The sequence below is a fragment of the Lathyrus oleraceus genome, chromosome 6, assembly GCF_024323335.1.
Source record: "Lathyrus oleraceus cultivar Zhongwan6 chromosome 6, CAAS_Psat_ZW6_1.0, whole genome shotgun sequence".
NCBI lineage: Eukaryota > Viridiplantae > Streptophyta > Magnoliopsida > Fabales > Fabaceae > Lathyrus > Lathyrus oleraceus.
Window position 1 is genome coordinate 308007624 of NC_066584.1, and position 22048 is coordinate 308029671.

General features: G+C 36.1%; 1 protein-coding gene and 1 pseudogene across 2 annotated transcripts; both read left to right on the top strand.

Annotated features, from left to right (window-relative positions):
* Positions 1–8734: 8734 nt before the first annotated feature.
* LOC127093858 (kinesin-like protein KIN-14I) lies at positions 8735–11720 on the top strand (annotated as a pseudogene).
* A 147-nt stretch (positions 11721–11867) lies between these two features.
* LOC127093857 (kinesin-like protein KIN-14U) lies at positions 11868–13644 on the top strand. Of its 2 annotated transcripts, XM_051032757.1 has the most exons (6): positions 11868–12047; positions 12154–12239; positions 12343–12527; positions 12727–12891; positions 12983–13201; positions 13314–13644. In XM_051032757.1, the coding sequence occupies exons 2-6, from the start codon at positions 12204–12206 to the stop codon at positions 13408–13410; spliced, it is 702 nt and encodes a 233-aa protein (XP_050888714.1). In that variant the 5' UTR covers positions 11868–12047; positions 12154–12203; the 3' UTR covers positions 13411–13644. The 2 variants fall into 2 exon arrangements, with proteins under 2 accessions (XP_050888714.1, XP_050888715.1); XM_051032758.1 differs by lacking the exon at positions 11868–12047 and having other exon boundaries at positions 12054–12239.
* The last annotated feature ends 8404 nt before the right edge of the window (positions 13645–22048 follow it).

Sequence of the window (22048 nt, forward strand, 5' to 3'; positions counted from 1 at the left end):
GAGGAAACCCGAGTTGCTTCTTCTGCAAGAAACAGTACATCTATATCTCAGGCTAAATATGATCAGTTGCTTACCCTACTCCAACATTCAGTTTTGAATGCCTCAAACCAAGTTTCCACTATAAATCATATCACCACAAGTTATCCATTTATTCAATTCTCATCAGGTATCATATGCAATACCATTTCCAAACCAAATCTTCATTCTTTGTCATGGATCCTAGACTCATGAGCCAATGACCATGCATGTTCTTCTTTCACTCTGTTTAACTCATATTATAAGATCAATCCAATCAAAGTCAGCCTACCCAATGGTAACTCCCTGTCATAGTTAAATTTGCTGGTAACATAATTTTTCACCAATTATCTATCTTACTTATGTTTATATGCACCTGAATTTTGTCTCAATCTTACTTCCATTTCCAAACTATGTCAATCCTTGTAATTCTCATCTAATTTTTCTATTGATCAATGTATCATGCAGGAACTGAACACCCAAATGATGATTAGTTTTGCTGGTATTGAGGATGGCTTGTACAAATTGCAAATAAAGGATCCTCACCTTGAAGTTAAAGGACCCTTTCACTCTATTCAAGTCAAACATTAATCACAAGGTGACCAAGCCAATGTTTCCAATATTACCATTTCCGATTGTCAGTTTTCCTTCAATACTTGTGTAATTCCTAGGTCTTTCAATTGTCTCTCATGTATACTTCATTTACTCTTGATAATAAAGCTACATGTGATATTTGTCACATAGCAAAAAAAAGAAAGTTGTCTTATACTCCAAGTAACTCAATTTCTTCTAGTAGTTTTGAATTACTGCACATGGATATTTGGGGCCAAATAACCATACCTTCTACTCAAAATCACCAATATTTTTTAATTATGCTCGATGATCATACAAGATTTCTATGGATCATCCTTCTTAGAAATAAATATGAAGTTTCACAACATGTTCAAAATTTTATCCATGTGATTTCAAATCAATTTAATACAATACCAAAATTTATCAGGTCACATAATGGACCTGAGTTCATGATTAGTCAATTTTATGCATCCAGGGGCGTTGCTCATCAAAAATCATGTGTTGAAAATCTCTAACAAATTGGAAGGGTTTAGAGAAAACATCAACATCTCCTAATGTTGGTAGAGATGTTCTCTAACAATCTAAACTTCATAACACATATTGGTCATTTGCCATCCAATTTGCTACCTTAATCATAAATAGAGTTCCTATTCTCATTCTCCACCATAAATAACCTTACCAAGTTTTCCACAACAAGTTACCTGATATTGAATCATTTAAAGTATTTGATTCTGTTGAAATACAAGAGACTAAGAGACATTTGAATAAACCGTGTGTTTTGAAAAGCATTACGAATACTTTATTATATATAGAGAGATTATAACTAATTACATGATATAGTCAATGTGGGACTATTCGATATACAAATATTCTTAATACTATATTTACAAATATCAACACTCCCCCTCAAGCTTAAGCATATAATTCAAATGCACCGAGTTTGTTACATATATAATTAGTTCTGGAGCTTCGCAGAGATTTTGTAAACATGTCTACCAATTGATCATTAGAGTTGACAAAGTTTGTGACGATGTCACCTGATTCAATTTTCTCTCTGAGAAAGTGATAGTCTATCTCAATATGTTTGGTCCTCTCATGGAAGACTGGATTTGAAGCAATGTGCAATACGGCTTGATTATCACAGATAAGTGTCATTGGTCTTGTTTCTTCAATTTGAAGTTCCTTGAGCAACTGTTTTAACCAAATAAGTTCACATATTGCCATTGCCATGACCCTATACTCTTCCTCGGCGCTTGATCTTGCAACTACGTTTTGTTTCTTACTTTTCCAGGATATAAGGTTTCCTCCAACAAATACACAATATCCAGAGGTGGATTGTCTATCAATGGGTGATCCTGCCTAATCAGCATTGGAGTATCCAACTATCTGAGTATGTCCTTTATTTTCATACACTAGACCTTTTCTTGGAGCATATTTGATGTATCTCAGAATCCGGATAACAACATTCATGTGTTCCTGACAAGGGGAGTTTAAGAACTGACTTACCACACTAACTGCAAAAGAAATGTCTGAACGAGTGACTGTGGGATAATTCAACTTTCCAACCAATCTTCTATACCTTCCTGAGTTAGATAGAGGCTCCCCCTGATTGGATAGTAGTTTGACACCTAGATCCATAGGAGTATCAACTGGTTTAGCATTCAACAAACATGTTTCTTCCAAAATATTCATAGCATATTTCCGTTGAGAAATCACCAAACCATCTTTAGATTGAGCTACCTTAATACCCAAGAAATAACGAAGTTTACAAAGATCTTTTGTCTGAAATTGATTCGAGAGATGTTGCTTTAACTGGAGTATACCCTGTTGATCACTACCAGTTATGACAATATCATCTACATACACAATAAGATAAATACACCCTTGGGCTGAGTGACGATAAAAAACAGAATGGTCAGCTTCATTACGGACCATACCAAACTGTTGTACTACAATGCTGAATCTGCCAAATCAAACTCTCGGTGATTGCTTAAGACCATAAAGAGACCTGTGTAACCTACACACCATATTCGATGACTCCCAAATAAATCCAGGTGATTGCTCCATATATACTTCCTCTTCAAGATCACCATGTAAAAAACATTTTTGATATCAAGTTGATGAAGAGGCCAATGTCGAATGACTGCAATGGCTAGAAGAAGTCTAACAGATTCCATCTTGCCTACAGGCGAGAAGGTATCACTATAATCCAATCCAAAACTCTGAGTGTATCCTTTGGCTACCAAGCAAACTTTGAATCGATTAATCTTACCATCTGGACCAACCTTCACTGTATAAAGCCAACGACAACTTACTAAAGATTTCCCATGGGGTAGAGGAACCAGTTCCTAGGTACCACTGCTTTGAAGAGCACACATTTCATCAATCATTGTTTGCCTCCACTCATGGTGAGATAATGCTTCACCTGGAGTTAGGAATAGAAACAGAAGACAAAGAAGACAAACAAGTATACTGCAAAGGGGAAAGACGATGATAACATAAATCAATATAATCTGGAGAAGGATTTCGTGTTTGACGTATACCTTTTCGAAGGGCAATCGGAATATCGGACTCAGGTTACAGGATCAAATTCGATGATGGCGAAGGTGTCGGAGGAGAGTCTGCAATGACCTCAGGGACAGGTATGACCTCAGGGACAAGGATGACAGGCGTTGGGTGACGACGTTGATATGTTTGAAGTGGTCGAGAAGTGGGTGGGTCAGGAGCCCTAGACTAATGGGGGATAATGGTAGGCGGAACATTAATAACTGCCGAAAAAGGTGTGAGAGCACTCTCTTGAATGGGTTATGGAGTTACGTGACTGGACTCAAAATATGGATCTGACTCGAAAAAGGTAACATCGGCCGATACTAGGTATCATTGTAGAGTATGTGAATAACAACGATAACCTTTTTGTAATCAATGATAACCAAGAAAGACACACTTTAGTGATCGAGCTGAGAGTTTATCAAGACCAGGAGAGAGATTGTGTATAAAACATGTGGACCCGAAGTGGGTAATTGGGAAAAAGGATTGAATGAGGGATTTTATTGTTAAGGACAAATGAGGGCATGCGATTTATAAGGTAACATGCCGTTAGCACATCATCCCCCCAAACCGAAGTGGAACATTACCATGGAGAAGTAGGGTCCGAGTGGTTTCTACAAGATGCCAATTTTTGCGTTCGGCTACCCCATTTTGTTGAGCTGTGTGAGGGCAAGATGTTTGATGGAGAATACCATTGTGTGACATAAAATTTTGAAATTGTTGGGATAAATATTCATGAGCATTATCACTTCTTAAGGTATAGATAGACACACCGAATTGAGTTATTATTTCTTGATAGAATTGTTCAAAAATAGAAAATAATTCAGATCTATTCTTCATTAAAAATAACCACGTACAACGTGAAAAATCATCAATAAAGGTGACAAAATACCTATACTCAAGAGTAGAGACAGTACGCGAGGGACCCCAAACATCGGTGTAAACTAAAGCAAAAAGGGATGAAGTGTGTTTCCCTAACTGACACGACTCACAATGTAAATTAGATACCTTCGATAAATTTGGAACCAACTTATGTAGTTTGGAAAGACTGGGATGACCTAATTGAGCATGGATAGTGAGTGGAGAATCTTTGGATGAGCATGTATGAGATGACACTGAGAGGTAATAAAGTCCTTGAGACTCACATCCGACACCAATCGTCCGTCCCGAACTCCGAACTCGGGATCAGCCGTCGGACGTACTGTCATGTGCGGAGGTTTCTGCCGATGAAAAATGGGGAACGACTCTGATACCATGTTAAGAAATGTGGTTGGGCCTAACTCATCCCTACAAAACCTGTTGGTAGAGTGAGGACTGCCCCCAGTTATAAACACATGTTCAAACCATATATTATCCGATGTGGGATTCTTAACACCCCCCTCACACTCAAGACTAGACAACGGAGCATGGAAATAAATGGTGGGTGGCCCGATAGCGGAAACCTAATAGTAGGTGGCCCACCGAATCTTAAAGGAGACTCTGATACCATGTTAAAATACAAGAGACTAAGAAACATTTGAATAAACCGTATATTTTGAAAAGCACTACAGAGACTTTATTATATATAGAGAGATTATAACTAATTACATGATATAATCGATGTGAGACTATTCTATATACAAATATTCTTAATACTATACTTACAAATATCAACAGGTTCATTATGATATGCTTCAAATCTTCAAACTCATATAATCAAACTTGACCAAAAAGCAAGAAAATGCATATTCTTAGGATATAAACCAGACATGAAAGGATATGTATTGCTTGACGTACACAATTATGAAGTGTTTATACCCATGAATGTTTCTTTTCATGAACATGTCCTACCGTACACCTCAACTCATGACTCCCCTACTATAAATTGGACCTATTTTCCATTAATACCTGACACAGACCAACATCGGGATAAAATTCCTACCAACCAACCTGAACCAACATGTAACATTGAACCAACAACTAATACAGACGAACATTAGGACACAATTCCTACTAACCAACCTGAACCAACATCTAACAATGAACTAATATCTAACACAAATCTTAATACACCAAATAACCATGTTGACACTAACACATCCAATCTCAATCTCTCTCTTAGAACACCTTCAAGAGCGAGACATGATCCCTCTTATTTCTAAGACTACATATGAAATTCTACTACTACTCCAAAACAAACATCTCAAGGTATTTTTTATTCTTTATCTAATTACATTTCACATCATAAATTGTCTCCATTACATTCACATTATTCTTTGTCTCAATTGTCAAACATTGAACCTAAAATTTACCTTGAGGCATCAAAATATGAATGTTGGAATCAAGCATGCAACTTGAACTCGGTGCCCTTGAGAAAGCAGGTACATGGAAACTTGTGGATTTACCACCAGGTGTCACACCAATTAGTTGCACGTGGGTCTATAAGATCAAATACTTGGAAGATGTCTCCATTGATACGTACAAAGCAAGGTTGGCTTCTAAAGGTTATAACCAGATTGAAGGTCTTAATTACTTTAATACTTATTCATCTGTTGTTAAACTTACCACTGTAAGAACTGATATTGCTCTAGCATCTTTACATCATTGGCATTTACATCAATTAGATGTAAATAATGTTTTTCTACATGGTGAATTGCAATAAAATGTTTACATGATGATCTATCCTGGTGTTCTCACAACCAAACCTAATCAAGTATGTAAGCTTGTTAAGCCCCTCTATGGAATTAAGGAAGCTAGCAGGCGATGGCATGGAATACTTACTCAATTCCTCATCAAACACCATTACATACAAGCTGGATCAAACCATTTGTTATTTGTTAAAGTTAATAGTTCTTTATTTACCATCTTACTAGTTTATGTTGATGATGTGATTCTAGCAAGAAATGATTTGAATGAGTTCATATCAATCAAAGATGCTTTGCACACTACATTCCAAATTAAGGATCTTGGAAAACAAAAATACTTTATAGGTATTTAAGTTTCAAATTCAAAGGAGGGAATTTCCTTATTCCAATGAAGTATTGTCTTGATCTTTTGGAAGTCTCGGGATTCATAGGCTCCAAACCTTTCTCAACACCATCTGATCCTGCAACAAGCTTCACCAAGATTCCAATACTCTATATCCTGATATTCATGTGTATCGAAGACTTGCATGAAGGTTGTTATACTTATATGCAACAAGGAATAATATTACATTTTTCACCCAACAATTAAGTCAATATTTGTCAGCTCATACGGTCACTCACTTTAATGCAGCAAGTAGAGTTCTCAAGTACCTCAAAACATGCTCAGGTCGAGGTATCTTATTTCCTAGAGATTATCTTATCCAATTAAATGGATATTCATATACAAACTAGGCAGGATGTGTGGATACTAGAAGATCAATATCATGACAATGTTTCTTCCTTGGTAAGTCACTCATTTCATGGAGAACTAAGAAGCAAATAACAGTCTCAAGGTCATCATCCGAAGCAGAATATAGAGCATCTGCAATAACAACTTGTGAGTTATAGTGGTTACTAAATTTGTTAAAGGATCTTCAAGTTGTATGCGTAAGAAACCTGTCATCTATTGTGATAATCAAAGCGCCTTTCACACTGCAGGAAATTCAGTTTTCCATGAAAGAACGAAACATTTGGAAACTGATTGTCACATTGTGAGGGAGAAGCAAGGCCAAGGAATCATGAAGCTTTTTCCTATCAAATCCAAATATCAGCTAGCAGACTTCTTTACCAAGTCACTGTATCCTCAACCCGTTTAATACACTTTTAAACAATTTTAAGATGGTAGATATATACAAACCTCTAACTTGTGGATGTATATTGAAACATGAAGCTAGAAATGTCAAGGTTGTGCAACAAGTAGAAGAAATGGAGAATAGTAAAGCTAACGAGAAACAAGTGGATGCATTGGATGATTAGCAACCTAACTAACTTATGTTTTCAGTTGATATGCAGTTACAAAGTAGTTAGGGATGTTACTTAGAGTCTAAGCAATGATAGTGTATAGCAAGGACACCATAAATTATTATGGAAGTTACCATACAACTACATATAGAATAGTGTACATGAAGAATAATCAATGAGAATCAATTGATTAATCATGTTCGTATTGATATCTTAATAAAATGAAAGGAAATTAGTGGAAGAAATGAGTGCAGTGAAACTAACGACAAAGTAACACTAGTTGTCTTCGGTATTGAGTGATCAATAATGCAACCAAGCCGGTCTTCACAAGCTCTTAGAACGCATGCGCCCTTGTAGCCTTAAAGCTCGAGATTTGTATAAAGTTATAGGGAATACGTACCTATGAAGCACGAACACCTCCAGGAGTAGGTGTGTTGCGGTGTTCGACATTTATATGACACTCAACGACACATGTCAAAAAAGTCAAACAAGTGTCAGAAAAGTCAGACAAATGTTCCCTAAAAAGATTATATATTTTTCTTTGATTTGGACTCTTTGAATCGATGTCTATTACTCGTATGACACTCATATAACACATGTCGGACAATTCAGACAAGTGTTTCATAAATAAAAAAGTTTTTTCTTTACTTCAATACATCTTATGCATTTCTTGAAGCAATTATTATGAATAAATAATTAAAAACATTAATTTTGATTAGAATGTTTTAAATTTTTTAAATAATAAATGTAAAAATAAAATTCAAATAAGATTTCATTATATATATATATATATATATATATATATATATATATATATATATATATATATATATATATATATATATATAACGGCGTTAATATTCTATATTTTTTTTATTTTATTACTGTTGAAATATTTGTGTTTATGTTGTGTCTCATTGTTTATATGGAAGTTCGTACTATATAGATACTTTAATAAGGTTGAAAACATGTCTTTTCAGCCTTGTTTCTTGGAGGTTGTGTACAACATCATGGGATCAATATCTTAATATCGGAGACAATCCTAAATTGTGTTATAGAAAGGAACATGAATTGATTTCAGGTGGAGTTGATGCAATTTGATAGGATATGTTAACGCTACTGGCATTGAGCATGTATAGTGCATGTGAAGATAGAAATATGGTTTAACTATATTTTTAGTCTCTTAACTAAATCAATTATTTTTGTGTAAAAAAAACTAAATTAATTATTTGTTTTATGTTTATTTTTTAACTAATAGGAGTAAATTTTATTTTTTAATTCATAAATGTATTTTAATTAATCAAGTTAATCATTTCTATTAAACTTTTAACAAAAATATTGTTACATATGACATGATAAATTACATTCAAGTGACTATATGATTCATTGTTTTTTTCTTTCTAATTGTAAGACATAATTGAAATAGAGTACAAGGGTACCGACCAAAAATACTAAAAAGGGAGAAGTTTCAAACCAACCGAAATTTAAGACAATCAACTGAGAGGATTTATGTTAAATTCTAAAAAATTAAAGTTGAAATGAAAAATTTCTCCTATTTTTTACTATTTCCAAACTACCAATTTTATTATCCAAATGAGGTGCTGCAAGTTAAAAACGACGTCGTTAAAAAGAATTTTATTTCTGAGTTTCCACATACTATAAAGGATCGCCATCCAAGTGACTCCTTCTTTGTCTTTTTTAATCTACCTGCCAAGACACCTTTTTCACGTTGTAAATCTCCCCCTCGCTGAATCAGCTGTCACATCTGTGATGTCAATCCAAGACAGGACTGCAGCCAATACTTTCTTACACTCCCTGCAAATAAAAATCAGGCACTCAAGAGTTTCAATTGTTTGGAAGCAGAAAACACAAGACCCTTCTTCATGAATTTATTGGCAAATCTAGGGCTGGACAAACACCCGCAACCCAACCCAACCCACAAAAACCGAAAGAAAAAAAAGGAATTGGGCGGGTTCAGACGGTCCAACTGGTTCACCGGGTGATGAAACCGGGTTCAGTCGGATTTAAATGGGCGGGTCCGGGTGGTAAAGACTGAACCGCAGGTACCCTGACCCGCCCAAATGACACAGATGTTAAACAATACTTGGATTTTGTACTTGGGTTACTACTCCCTCAACCCTCCTCTCTCTCATTCACTATCGTTCAGTATTTCTCTCACCACAACTTGAAGAAACCCTAGCAGCTCCTCTCCACTCACCGCTCATCGTCATTCATCACCACCACAACTCCACCCAAAAGAACATCGGCCCACCACCATTAACTCCACCTCGGCGAACACCACCACCACCACTCTCATCTCTTTTTTTCACTGACTTTCACGACGAGCAACAACATTTGAACTTGTGGTCTGATCTTCTTTCTTCTATTGTTTGACTTTCGGTTGCAAGGTTTGTGAATTTTATTCAATTTCAGAGTTTTTTACTTTTAGGTTTTTCTATTTAGGTTTTATCTATTATTGTTTTACTTTCAAATTTCAAATAATGTATAGTGATTCTATTTTCTTTTTGTCTACAAGGTAAAGATTAAGGTTATTTGGACAAATGGTTATTTCAACAAAAGTAAATGGTTATTTGTGACACTGATGTGTTTATTTGGGTATATGGAGCATGGAAACAGTAGCAGTCAAAGAACTCAAAGAACCATAGAGCAAGATCCACTAAACTGTAAGTGTATTCAACTTGTTTTATATTGTGTTTGAAATTTATAAGTTGTCCTAAAAACCATGTACTTATCTCATTGATGGCAACAATATGTATTACCTAATGATGTTATTGATGTTATTGATGTTTGATTTGGATAGATGGATCAACGTCAAAGTAGCATGGAAAGAGTCTTAGAGTAAGAGCAATGAAATTGTAAGTGTATTTGACTTCGTATCTTTGAAATGTATGCTAATTGGGATTGTATGTGTTGTATGCATATGAATTTTGACTTCATCTTCACCTCTTCACTCACCCAGATCTCTCTTTTTGTCTCTGGAACAATACATAATTGGTTTTCCAATTACTGTTGCAAATGTTTTTTATTTCATTTCCTTCATGTTTTCTTGTTTTAGATTCTCATTCTGTAGTTCCTTGGTTTGTGTTTGTCTTTTTCCTTCATAGTTTGTGTTTTTATGCTAAATTTCATGACTAGGTTAAGTTTTGGTTTTTTTGGTTTCTGTTTTGTTTATTGATATGGTTTTTGAATTTAGACTAGACTTATTTTTTATGCTGCAATTCAGATACTGGCATTTTTATTTAAGTCAACATAGCTCAAATTGTGTACTATGTGTGTATTGTTTTTACTTATGTTTATGTTTTTTTTTGTTGGTTGTATGCAGTTGAGGAGATTGAAGAAGAACAAGCTTTGTTGCTTTGATTAGTTTCATTTTAGTTTGGTTTGCTTACAAAATGATCTTTGATACGCCTCCGTCCGCCGCCCAAAGTGTGAGAACAAACAGATTTTCATTTGGTTCTAGCATTGCCAATGAGGGTACTCCTCTACACAGCTATGGTTCTATTACAAATGGCGATGGCTATGACAGGATGGCTCCAATTTCGCACCACCGTGAGCATTATCTTTTCTTTTGAATATATTTTAGAATTTGCTGGAATGAATTTTGTGTCTTCATATATGCATTCTTCTTTAGTTTGTAACTGTATTTTATTTGTGTGTTGCAGCACACCGTCAACTCTACCTATGGCTATTCCAGCAGAACTCGCTGGAGCTGCACCCTTGATTGAAAGATTCCAGGTGAGGAACTATATATGTTAGTGTTGCTATCGATATAATTTTCTTCGAAAAATTCTGCACTCACTCAATGGTTTTTGTCAAAGATCCTGCATGAAAATTAGTTTCGAACTTAGTTCTATATTGATATGTCTATGATGCCATTATCTTTTGTTTCCCCTAGTTTTCTCAATTGTTGTTTGTTATAGGTGGAAGTTTTTTTAAAATTGATGCAAAAACAAATTCAATCTGCGGGGAAGCGGGGATTTTTTTCTAAGCGATCTGTGGGCCCCCAAGTTCGAGAGAAACTTACAATTGAAGACATGCTTTGCTTCCAAAAGGTAATCAAATACTACTAAATTTTCCATAAAATTGTTTTTTTTGTCTCCGAGCACATGAAAATCTAACTCAAGTATTCGTGCAGGATCCGATACCAACGTCATTGCTTAAGCTGAATGGCGATTTGGCAAGCAGGGCAATAAAGTTGTTCCAGATGGTTTTGAAATATATGGGCATTGATTCGTCTTCACTAAACTTAGAGGATCGAGTTGAGCTTGTAGGTAAACTATACAAGAAAAGTTTGAAGTGCTCTGAACTCAGACGAACTTTTTATCCAGATATCAAAACAAACAAGAAACAATCTGGAGAGGTATGCAAATTTTCTAATATGGAGTAGCATGCTTCATGTTTTCTTAGCCTTTGCGTTCTATTGATTAATGGTTAATTTAATACATTTCTTGTATCAAAATCAGGGAATACTTGATCAAAGCGTGACAGTTAATGTATTTATGCGCGTCGTGCATGCCTCCTAGCAAAGACGTTGGAGGATATCTGTCAGAATATATTCACAATGTATCTCTTTGTTTTATGTTTGAAGTAGCTTGATGTAGTTTTAATCTGTAGTTATAACATATATTTTCTTTTGAAATGAAGCTTTTCTTTTTATGAGATGAAACTCTAAATTTTAGGAATCAACTGAAAATTTTAGGAATCAACTGAAAAGTGCTTGATAGTATGCTTTTATGGTGAGAATGGCATGCTTCGCTTCGGTTTGTCTTCGATGCAGGGCTGGCGTGCTTCTATGGAAGATGCTGTAACTATTCTTTTCTTATAAGCACCTAATAAACTTATAAGAGATTCGACCGAATCTTTCGAAAGAGAAGAGAAGAAATTATGAACCTGTATCAGCTGAATCAGAGAGAGTTCGAGTTAAGTTTGGTGGGACAAGGAAAGAGTTTGCGTTTGATAAGGTTTTTCATCAAGATACAACTTAAGGTTAGTACTCTATCAAATTCCATTTTGTTGTGTTACCTAATTTTAATTATTTGATATTTGTACCAAATTTTACTGTGTTTACCATTGTATGAACATCTGCAAAAAGTGTTTTTGTTGAAGTGGAGCCAATTCTAAGATCTGCAATGGACGGGCATAATGTGTGCGTTTTCGCTTATGGTCAAATCGGCACAGGCAAGACATTCACCATGGTCAATGATGTCAAAATTGTGTTCATCTGCTAATTAATGTTATCCAATGTATGTTGTGGTTTCTGATTGTATATGATTAATTTTAGGATGGTACAAATGAGCAGTTAGGGATTATTCCTCGAGCTATTGAAGAACTCTTTCGTCAAGCGTTAATGGATGTTTCGTCCTCTTTTACTTTTTCAATGAGTATGTTGGAAGTTTACATGGGCCATGTCAGGGATCTGCTGTCTCCAAGACAGTCTTGTAGAACACATGAACCTCTCACTAAGTGGTAACCTTTTTACTTTTTTTCACTAAAACTTGATTCTGCCTAAAAGATAATTGAATATAAGTTGACTTATTTATGTAAAATTGGGCTAATCAATAAATTTGAGGCTAAAAATCAATTGTAGAGGCAAAAATTTCAGATTCTAGCTTCAAGTTAGAATCAATTCTACTTGAGAACACTGGCTCACCAACTACTTTTACAGCAATCTCAACATCCAAACAGATCCAAAGGGATTGGTGGAAATTGAGGGTCTCTCAGAAGTGCAAATTTCTGAGAGTGCTAAAGCAAGATGGTGGTACAACAAAGGAAAACGATTCAGATCAACCTCGTGGACAAATGTAAACCAGGCATCAAGCAGGTCGCACTGGTGAGTCACAGTTCTAATTAGATACTCCAAAACATTTTCATGGTTTTCTCTGCTTGATAGTTACTTTATCTGTTTAGCTTTATATATCTAGCTTGACAAGGATAAACATATTTAGACGTGGGGATTCTTCCGAAGCCAAAAGCGAAACAAGTAAGTTGTGGATGGTTGATCTTGGAGGCAGCGAACGATTGCTAAAAACCGGGGCCAGAGGACTAACACTTGACGAAGGTTGTGCTATTAATCTTTCTCTTTCAGCTCTAGTTGATGTCCTTGCAGCTTTGAAGAGAAAGAGGTGTCATGTGCCTTACAGGCAAGTATTTTGCCGCTGTTATTGATTAACAGTGTAAAAAGCTTTACTCTGACAATGTTTCAAAACTAGCCTCGTCAAGGTATCACATAATTTTATGTTTCTTTGTTTGCAGAAATAGCAAGCTGACCCAGCTACTGAGAGATTCTCTCGGAATGATACTGCTTTCTTCTCTAAATTGCAAATACAATCAACTTTTGCGTAGAAAATAATGAGTAATTGAGAGACTAGAGTAAGAACAATGAGACATCTGAATGAACCAACCATGTGCAGATGTAATATGGACAGTCAACTGTTTGATATACTTTCAAAAGTTCTCTTGTTTCTCATGTATTTTGAGTTTTTGTATATGATACAGTGGTTGTAATTTATTAATTTCTTTTTAAGGTCTGTGTGGAAGTAGCATAACAGTTGTTATTTTGGATTGAAGTTTTTGATACTTTGAATTTATTTTGAATCTAAATTGTAGTAATTTGTAGCTCAAAATATTATCAAAATGTATTATTGGGCTCAAAATAATATCAACCCAATAAAACCGATTAAACCGATTGCATAACCCGCAACCCGTCCTAACCCAACCCGTCCAAACCGATTACAAAAATGGGCGAAAATGGGCTTATATGGCTTAACCGCGGGTTGGGATGGGTGAGGCTTTTGGGCCCGAAACCGCCCAACCCGGCCCGTTGTCCAGCCCTGGGCAAATCCCTCATTTTCTTGAGTTGATCTTTGGTTAGTACTCTGTTTAAGAAGACCCGCCAACCAAAAACTTTTATTTTGGCAGGAATCTGCATTTTCCAGAGATTACTAAATAGATCTCTATGATCCTCCTATGATTCCTCTTGATGATTAACCTCCATGATATTGATGTAACCTGATTTTACAGCATAACAAAACTCCTCACAAATTTTCCAATGAACTTTATCTGGCCTTCCTACAATTGGATGAATATATGCCAAACAAGACACCATTTTCTACAAACCAGTTACAAAATTATCATGCTGTTGAACTGGGATTCCCAAGTCTCCCGATATCCACTTCCCATTGTTCCAAGCTCCCATATTTGCTACATACTCTCCTTTCAACTTGCTTACATGGTACAATGTCGGGTACCAGTTCATGAGGGATAGGCCTCCGGTCCAACTTGCTGACCAAAAAGGGATAAATGTTCCCTCTCCTAACTTGAAACAAATTGTACCTGCAAAATCAAAACCAATATTAGTAGAAATGGATCTTATCTTTACCAAGTCCTTCCACCAAGTTTACATAGGAGTTCTTCTTCTAAAGCTTGTATGTGTTAGGATTTGGTGCTCACAATCCCCATATCTTGCAATTAACACTTTCTTCCAATGGGTCTCATTCTCTTCCAGGATCCTCCATTTCCATTTAGTTAGAAGAGAAATGTTGAATTCTTCAATACTCTTAATTCTTAAACCCCTTTAAGCTTTAGGTCTGCAAACAAGACTCCATTTAACCCAGTGGATTTTCTGTCTTCCTTCAGATCTTCCTCAAAGAAAACTCTGTTGGATTTTTTCAATCTCTCTCCAAACTTTCACATGAGCTTTGTTTAAGTTAATGCCAATCAGCCTGCTTTTATGATACTTGACCCCCAACCCTAACACCAATTCAAAACCTCTAATAATTACTTTATTACTTTAAACATTCTTCCATCCTCCATCTCCATAAGAAGAGTGTCATCTACAACTTGAATTATGTCAACTGAAACTCTCTCTTTCACACTAAAGCCTTTGAAATCTCCACTTTCTGAAGCCTTTCTAACCAGACCAGAAAATCCTTAAGCTATTATAACAAAGAGAAAGGGAGAAAGATGACCTCCCTTCCTAAGACCTCTCCCTTCATCAAAATCACGAGTTGGGCTTCCATTGACCAGAATCAACATATGGCTATTGAAAATGCAAGGAGGTCCCAACTAAGGAGGTCCCATTCTCTTCATCATGTATCTAAGGAGGTCCCAACTAACCATGTTGTATGCTCTTTGAACACCAAGCACTCCTTATTAGCCCTTGTTACTAGGTCAATGATCTCATTTGCTATCAGAACACCGTCCAACAGATGCATACCAGAGACAGAAGCAAATTGGCAATGGGATATCAAAGACCCTAGAAATTTCTTTAGCCTTGTAGCAAAAAGTTTGGATACTAATTTGTAAATACAACCTACTAAACAAATAGGTCTATAATCCTCAAGGTTTTGGGGGTTACGGTTCTTAGGTAAGAAAGTAAGAAATTCCTATGAAACTCCTTCACAAATCTATAAATGTCATCCCTTTAAAATATGCCAACAAATTCTTTATGAAAGTAAAGTTGTATCCATCTGGCCCCGGGCTTTTTGATCCCTCACAACTCCAAACTGAATCTTTGATTTCCTGATTTAAAAAGGGTTCCTCCAAAGCTTTCGGATCACTCTGGTCTAGGGTTCTGAAAGTTAAGCCCTCCAACATAGGTTTGTCAAAGTCAGTCTCTACAAAATTCATCTTGAAATAACTTTTGATTTATTCCTTGACTTCACCAACCGATTCTATAACACCTCTATCTGTGTTCAGAGATCCAATGAAGTTTCTCCTATTTCTGCCTTTAACAAAATTGTAGGAAAACTTGTTGTCCAAATCACCATCTCTAGTCCACTTCAACTTGGATTTTTGGATCAAAAAACATGTTATCTTTTATAGTAAGATTCCTCCATATAGAACTAGAATCATTGCTTCTTCTGATCACCAACTCGTCCACCTCGTTCTTAACCCAGCTGGTCAATAACTTATCAACTTCATTTATCTCTTCCACCCCTTTATCAACCTTAAAGTCATACTAATTAAACACTTCCTTATTCCACCTTCTAAGTCTCGCTTTTAAAATCTTGAATTTCTCTTTAATGATGTAAGCACTTCTTTCTTCTACCTTGATCTATTTCCACTCCTTCTCCATAAATTTATCGAACTCTTTATTTTCAAACCAACAATCATTAACTCTAAATGGTTTGGGACCCTAATCCGAATTATTGATCTTAAGCCATATGGGACAATGATAAGAAATATCCCTTTTCCCTATAATTTTCCCCATTATTCCCCGCCTTTCAATGAGGGCATCAGACAACAAAAATCTATCAACTCTACTTATAGACTTTCCATCCTCACTGAACCAACTACAAAACTTACCATAACAGGGTAAATCAACAAGATTCAACTCCCCTACAAAATCTTTAAACTTCCTCGTCTAAGTTTTCCTATTTATCAAAAAACTTCCCTTCCTTTCTTTAGAATTGGTTATAGAATTAAAATCTCCTCAAAAACCCACTCACCATCAACCAACTTCTTTTTAATTCTAGAATCTCTCTCCATAGGATTCTCTTCAAACTAATACTACAAGTAGAATATATATTAACCACATAATATAAATTTTTCCAATTTATTTTTACCCCCATAAAGTCTTCCCCTTTAAAAGAAAAGATAGGTCCAATAGATTCATTCCTCCACAAAGCGACCATACCTCCCGATTCTCCTATGGCACTACTACACAACCAACCTACATCATTTATATGACTCATCAATGACTTGACATTAAGTTCAAAAAAACAATATTTTTTTCTCTTTCATCTTCATCATATCTTCCAAATTTCACCATAAATTTCATAAACTCCAAACTAAAATTTTAAACATAAAACACATTTGGAAAAAATCTAAATCTAAAATTTCTAAATTAAAGGAACAAATCTATAAAAAAAAGTTCCCGATAATCAAAAATTTCAATTTTATTTTTATAATAATCATCTTTTTCAATAATATATCAAAATACACATGTATCAAACAAAAAAAATTAAAGCAAATAGGAGGTGTCACTGAAACTAGCACATGCATTTAATTTACAATTATGCTGATACATGCACCATAAATGTGTGACTCCTATTGACATTAGTGTAGAACAAATAAGAGATGCCACTAGGTCTAGAAATGTTTACAAAAAAAGTTGTCAGTTTATATATATATATATATATATATATATATATATATATATATATATATATATATATATATATATATATATATATACTTTTAACTACCCCCTCCACCCGCAAAATGTTATTTTGGTCAGACTCTTGCGAACTACACCCTACAATTATAAAATTAGTGAATTCCAATTGAATCCGATCAAAATTTAGTATTATAAATCAAATTTAAAGGTACGTCTCACACTTTTTAAAATCCAAAAATGTCATTTATGCGTTTGAAAATGCATTTTCGTACGCACCCAATATCACACAAATCTTTGCCTTTTTGATATCCAACTCATTTTGAACAAAAATATGATTTAGACATGCATCTCTGTATAATATTTGGATGTATCCAGAGATACATCTTTAAAATACCTCTTGTACTCATTTATGGTATTTTTATTCGTTATGATATTTTATTTAGCGACTCGGTGATGTTTTCGGAGATGCCTCTCCAAAAATGTCAAGCAAAAAATTGGATAAAATACCATCTTGTATGATCTTCTTCTTCATGATGAAACTTCACTCTCAAAGCAAAAATCCTTTAAAAAAATTTATCTCATTCTCAATCGAATTTTCAATACCAAAACATCATTCTTTGATTTTATCACATCAAAGGGAGGAAAAAAAGTTGAAATTGCAAGTAAAGTTCATTCATTACATCGCTCATTCTTTGCATTGATGAGTTTTATATACTAAAAAAGTGAACATTGAATCCATATGTGCATCTCCGGATAAAGTTTGGTATGCTCCATATATGCATCTCCGAATTTTCCTGGTACCTTGAATCTTAACATTTGTTTTTCTGTTATTTGTTGTATTAGATTTGGTTCGCCTGAATCTGTTTTCCAAAGCTATTGTGAGGATGGATGTTAAACCGGACAAAATGAAGTATGATGTTAAACCGTGTGAAGTAAATGATTATGTTAAATTTGATGATGTTAAACTGGGTGATTAACTAGTTGTTGTCTAGGTATATGTTCGTGCACAATTTACAAATAAACAAGAGTTTAAGGTTCGTGAACATATGCTGCAATGGGTCTACATGGAGATGGAAAATTGGGCTTTGGCATTGTAATTGGAAGGTTCAACAATGGTTCGGATAGAAGACAAACATTTGTAACAATGAGATGTGAAAGAAGTGGCACGTACCAACCGCAAATTAGAAAGTTGAAACAAGATGACACTAGATCGAAAAAATGTGAATGTCTATTTAAATTGCACAAATATCGTATGGAGGATGACACATGGTAATTTAATGTGATTTTCAGTATACATAATCATGCATTGACTGACAAGCTAGTCGGTCATCCCATTGTATGTCGCTTTATTTTGGAGGATAGGGAACTTGTTACATACATGCCATTAAACTTGGTGGCGCTGAAAAATATACTCGCATCTTTATAATGGAGAAGACCTCTAAGTGTTTCAAATATCAAGCAAATATACAACATGTGTGCTAGAAACAGCAAGGCGGTAAGAGGATCAATATATGAGATGCAACAACTGTTGAAGCTTTTGGAAGATGGCCACTATGTTTTTAGGTATAGAGTTTGTGAGGATAAAGTCATCGTTCGAGATATATTTTGGAGACATCCATATTCCATCAAGTTAATCAACATATTTTCTGAATTCTCCGACTTCAAAATCTCAAAAAAGTGTTTTTCAGGGTGCTCGCATTAGCAAACCATCTACTCCATCGCCAGTACAAAAAATTATCCACATTGAAGAGATGTTGCTTTTTATGCATAAATATAGTGAACGGATTGTAGATGTTGAAGATGGCGACAACTGTGATTTTCGAGATGTTTCGGGTTTGCTGGGTAAAGGAGAGGAGGACCACCAACTAGTTCTCCTTCAAATTATATAAGAAATGATGATGCATAAGGAATCATACACAAAGTTATACGGAAAGAAAGAAAACTACGATGCAACTCTCAATGCTCTTGCACCTTGTCTTAGTGGTGTCGCAACGCGAAAAACAACCGGTGGGAAAAGACACAGAGCCGCCACCGTGCGTTATTTATCCCCATAGGAGGGAAAGGAAACGCTCGAAGTAAACCTGAAAAAGGAAAGGAATGGTCTTACGACCGGAGATTACAAGGTACGGGAGTCGGTTATGCAAGGGGAAGGTATTAGCACCCCTCACGTTCGTCGTACTCGACGGGATCCACGCTCAAAAGAATAGAACAAAGTTGCTAACAAACTGCTCAAAGAATGCACACACACTGGAATAATAAACAGGTGAAGGAAAACGGAGGAAGGAGACTCGGCAGGATGTCGCATCCTGGGCCTACGTAGTTTGTCAGAAACAAACATCAGAGTCGACGTAGTTCGGGGAAATGGGAAATGGGTTCGCTAGGATATCGCATCCTATGCCTACGTATCTCATCTGGAATGAGAATCAGAGCTACCGTAGTTCGGCTAACGCACGCCGAAACAAAACACACACAAAGACGCTGAGACGTCAAAAGAAACTCGCAAATGGAAACAGACTGCCAATGGCTGGTCTCACGTCCGACTCCGAACAAAAGAAACACAAACAGGAAACCGAATGCCAATCGCTGGGCTTATATCGGACTCCACGAATAAACAACAACAGACGGGAAACTGAATGTCAATCGCTGGGCTTACATCCATCTCCTAACACACACAACAAGGAAGAAGGTTATCAAATTGACAAACTAACAGGGAGTCTGGTACTCGGACCTAAAAGCTGTCAAGCAAAACACCAAGAAGACGCTGAGACGTCAAAGGAAACAAAGAGGTTGAACATACAGACTAGAAGGGAGTCGGGAACTCGGACCTAATAGCTGTCAAGCAAAACACACGCAAAAAGAAAAAAGGGTGCCCGGAGAGATCTCGCACGATCTCTTGCCTACGTACCTCATCTGATATGAGGATCAGGGCAACATAGTTCCCCTTAACAGGGGAGAAACTTTCTCCTAACCAGATACCGGGGAATAACAGACTAAAAGGGAGACTAACTCGAGCCTAATAGTCATCATGCAAATTATAACCCTAGGTTGAGGTCTCTAACAAGAGTTTGACTCACACAGGCAGTGAGTCAACTCAAGTCTATCTCTACGTACGTTCAACTTCCTCGAAAGTTGATCATACGACTCCTACAGAAAGGAGATGAGAAGCAAAAATAGATAAACATCAAAAGCAATCATCACACGCTATATGCAAACAAGCGGCTCATACAAGGCTGGACTTTAGTCAAGGGGTCATATCAACCTCGACAAACAAGCCAACACTGGAAAGGGTGTCTGAGGCTCTTAACCACTGACATTGACCGTCAGGGTGAGCAGAATAAAGGTAATGAGGGTTGGACTTCATAGCTCTTAACCCGGGCCTGGGTGAGCTTGAATTAATGAAAACGTGGGGGTCCAGAATGAGGGACCCTGCTCCACTTGACTGACACTGTACAAGATCTGGGGGACGTGTCCAAGAGCATCAGCACGTAGTGCGAGCATAATGGACGACTCAAACGATTAGCAGGGGATTGGTTGCTAATCCCTTCTATCTGCCAATTGTCTCTTCACTTAGGAGGACTTGAAGTACAGGGCTTCCAGACTACATGGAGTTAGAGGATGATTACCTAGGTGGTATGCCAACCACAAGCAAAGCAACTCAAGCAATGAGTTAAAGCGGCTAAAGTACCTGTAAGAAAGTCAAACAAGTCAATATTCACATTCAGACAAATCCAACAGACAATCAACAGTGTTACAACCAATATGCACGCAAGGCAAATCAATAACTCAACAACTCAAGTGAGTTCATCACCAATGATCCTACAATACAACAAATGTTAGTGGACAAAGCAAATTTGCATCTCTAGCCATGAGATCAACATCAACCATTAGGACTAATAGCTTGAACCTAAAATACAAAACTCAAAAGATGAGCACAAACCACTAGTCCAAGACTAGGGTCAAAGGCAAAGCAAAAAGTCAAAACAGCAACCAATATTCAACATGAAGCATATTTATTCAAGTAAGAACATGTGCTAAAAAGGACCAAACTCAAATCCTAAGGCAAACCCATCTAATGGTCATGTTAAGACAAAGGAAATTACAAAGCACACAATTGGACATTAAGAGTAGAAATTCCATATTAAAACAGAAATGAATCAAACAATCATGAAAATTTTTATGCAAGCTCAACATGTTAAACACAATCATCATGCAAAATTTCAGAATCAGAGGAGCTCAATTGACCTAGAAATGAAAATTCACAAGTATGACATCAAATTGTGTGACACACATTGTCACACCATGCTTCCATGTGTCTAAAACAGAGATGGAAAATGATAAAAATACACAACCAAGCCTCAAAAATCATGCAACATGTTGGGAATCAGCATACCAAATTTCAAATCAATTGGCCAATGTGTGAGCATTTCACAATAGAATGAATGAAGCATGTCATATTTGCATACATGTTCAAAGAAGCCAACACAATTAAAATTCCATAAATGATAAAATCATGAAATCACAACCACAAAATAATAGACATTCAACTGGTCATGTGAGAAAAAATTTGGAATTATTTGGATTAATTTTCCATTTGTTATGATTTTTGGAAGTTGGATAAAATATTTAAAATAAATGAAGAAATCACATGTTAAGTTGGAGGGAAATAGAAAAGGCTGATTTAATTTGAAATAATGGAACCGGTGGGAATCGAACTGTGTGCATAAAAATAGAAGCGCATGAGAACAAATAAATGCCAAAATGCATTGGCCAGGAATCGAAGGGAGGTCCAGGGCGCTTCCCAAAACGACGTCGTTTAAGGCACAAGCCCTAGGCGCAAGTTGCAGGCGGTGGTTCTTGTAACACCCCG